Genomic DNA, 2,619 nt, shown 5'->3' with positions numbered 1-2,619 from the left:
ACTGTCCATCCAAATATAAGGGGCATTTGAGGGGCTCGATTGTAGAGTGCACGGTGCCAACACCCAACAAAGTTGGTCTGCCCTCTAATTGAAAATCTATTGGTTATCTGAGCTACAAACACACAAGTTATCTCCTCTCAAAGAAGAAAAAACGCAAGTCATCTCAGCTTCACCAATATAGTTCAAATAATAACAAACTAAATGCACAGTACGAATGTGAAAAGACATTGAGTGCACAGTGCCAACACCCAACAAAGTTGAAGTTCTTGTTTTAGCTAATCAAAGATGAAAGACGTGGTTCAATAATGCACATCACCTAACCACAATATGCATAAAACCATTGCCAATTGTGGTGAAAGGCAAATAGTGAAAATAAGTTGTTTTGATCCCAAACCTCTTGGCATGCATATGCTACTGTACTGTGGTGTCAACTGGACAAAAGTAGAAACGAAAATCTGAATGATACAGAAATGATCGACACGGGCATAAGATCAAAACACTCATTTGCAGCGGTGTAGCACGCGATATGAGCAACATCGATCTCCTCACTTCATCAGCAAAACTACAAACCCTACCAGCGAAAGAATCATCCAGCTGAATGGCTGGACAGAAGGAGCCCAGTTCGAGCCCGGGGGAGCAGGGGAGTAGTCGCCGGAGTCGGTGCTGGTGCTGAGGACGACGACCACCCAGTCTCCTTCGTTGCCGATCCCGACGCCGGAGTACTTGGTGTCGTTGAGGAACCGGTTGTACTGGGACTTGGTGTAGTTGGTCAGCACAACGTCGGCCACAAGGCCGGGCACGCATGCCGGCATCACCTGTCCATCCTCGGTAACTGACGCGTTGAGGTGGCAGCGGTCGAGAAACTTGGGGTAGTCGGGGAACTGCGGCTCGGTGCCGGGGACGGTGTTGGCTCCGGTGGTGTTTGTGCACGGCTGCCCCTTGAACTTCTTTGCTAGCTGCTCGGCCAGGCAGTCAGCATTGCTGTTCTCGGTGAGCGCCGGGACCTTGAGAGAAGCTCTGTAGCTGTTGATCCCCTTGAGGAGCTGGTTGTCGTCCCCTGAAAACAGTAACCAGTATTAGGCAAGCAGTTTACAAGGTGATTTTTTTCCGATCAAGGGCGATTTTATTGACTCACAATGAAGCATTAAGAGGATCCAAACACAATGGGCACACACCCAGTCTCTGCACGACTAGGATGGACAGAGCCAACACGAACACGCACACACAAAGGATCAAGACGTCTACTACAAGGTGCTAAGCTGCGGCATCAAAACAATGGGTGCAGAGTTGTCTTCATTTCGTGGCTAAAGCAACTAATTTGAGAGCGAGTACCAGATCTCTACGAGGCAAAAGCACTCCCAAGTTTTTTATTGCTAAGTCTTCCAGTATAAGTTGATCATAGTAGTACTACCTCTGTCCTCTGTACCAAAATGTAAGACGTTTTTTTTTTTTTTTAAAAATGTAAGACGTTTTTTTAAAAAAAAAAAAATGTAAGACGTTTTTTTTGGTTTTGCGTCGGGCATAAAAACCGTCTTACTAATTAAGCGGTGTGTCTTGTGCCTAGCACACTTGACAGTTGACACCAACTCAACCAGCGACCCCGTTCGTTTGTGGCCACGACCGTGCCCTGCAACAGAACATGAGCACCAGCTACCAGCTGGAGCGAACAGAAGAACACTGCAATTGTTGACCAACGAGACATGGCCATCAGATCATGCATGCGGAATCTTCCGTGTGCTGGAACAATTTGAGTAATTCTCAAGTCTCAAATGAAGGTAAAACAGAGTAAAAGATCTTGGAAGGCCAGATCTCTCACCAACCCACTAGAACCGCTTAGCGACATCCAAGAACTCGGCACATCGATAGGCAACGGCAAGCTAAGTATTCAGGAATTAGGATGCTATGTACCACCACCGAAAACGAAATTCAGACGAACATCCTCGCCTGGAGCAGCTTGCTAGCCCATACGTCTACACTATGCTCATCACCCTAAGCGATTAGATTCCAAGAATCGACCTCTAAATCAGTAAGTCCACACCGCGCGGATCAGAATCAGATCCAGCTGAAACGCAGAACCGAATCACAAATGCAGCAGCGAGCGAGCAAGCAAGCAAGAAAGAAAAGAAGAGCTGCGGCTGCTCTTACCGTCAGATCTGGCGGGGTGCAGGAGGGAGGAGGCGATGGCCAGGAAGCAGAAGATGGCGGCCCTGGAATCCATTTGCCCCGACAATCCACCGAGCTCTGCCACTGCGCGCACCCTCCGACGGGTAGGGTAGCAGGTATATAGGGGGGAGTGAGGAGGAGGAAGGAAGGAGGCGAGCTGCTGTCTGCTGCCAACCACTGCCACTGCCCACTGCCACTGCAATTGCTTTGCTCTTTACTTACTCCTCTGTCCTAAAAGGTAAAAGCAGCGCCGTTGTTAACGAAAGTGTTCTTCTGCCGGTGTTAAAATTGGTTCACCTGCCGTCGCTTTCTTGTTACGGAAGATCCCTAACTAACACTGTCGGTGTGGGCGTGATGCTACTAATAAAAAAAAAAAGGCACCCGGCAACGTGCACAGCAGTGCCAAATTGATTACGTGAAGCGAAAGAATTAAGAAAGCGGCGCATCGCGGGTTTT

General features: G+C 48.5%; 1 protein-coding gene across 1 annotated transcript; it reads right to left on the bottom strand.

Moving 5' to 3' along the window:
* Positions 1-254: 254 nt before the first annotated feature.
* On the bottom strand, positions 255-2,386 carry LOC123425028 (uncharacterized GPI-anchored protein At3g06035-like). The gene is made up of 2 exons (XM_045108700.1): positions 2,146-2,386; positions 255-1,057 (listed from the first exon to the last, which is right to left on the bottom strand). The coding sequence occupies exons 1-2, from the start codon at positions 2,216-2,218 to the stop codon at positions 546-548; spliced, it is 585 nt and encodes a 194-aa protein (XP_044964635.1). The 5' UTR covers positions 2,219-2,386; the 3' UTR covers positions 255-545.
* Positions 2,387-2,619: the final 233 nt, after the last annotated feature.

Source organism: Hordeum vulgare, chromosome 2H (assembly GCF_904849725.1).
Source record: "Hordeum vulgare subsp. vulgare chromosome 2H, MorexV3_pseudomolecules_assembly, whole genome shotgun sequence".
NCBI classification, from domain to species: Eukaryota; Viridiplantae; Streptophyta; class Magnoliopsida; order Poales; family Poaceae; genus Hordeum; species Hordeum vulgare.
This window is presented reverse-complemented; position numbering and strand designations above follow the sequence as displayed.

Bases quoted from the DNA above. Each gene is read 5' to 3' on its own strand.
- LOC123425028 (XM_045108700.1), bottom strand. From the start codon at position 2,218: ATGGATTCCAGGGCCGCCATCTTCTGCTTCCTGGCCATCGCCTCCTCC. The intron at 1,058-2,145 runs GTAAGAGCAGCC...TACTGTTTTCAG, and splicing joins GCACCCCGCCAGATCTGACG to GGGACGACAACCAGCTCCTC.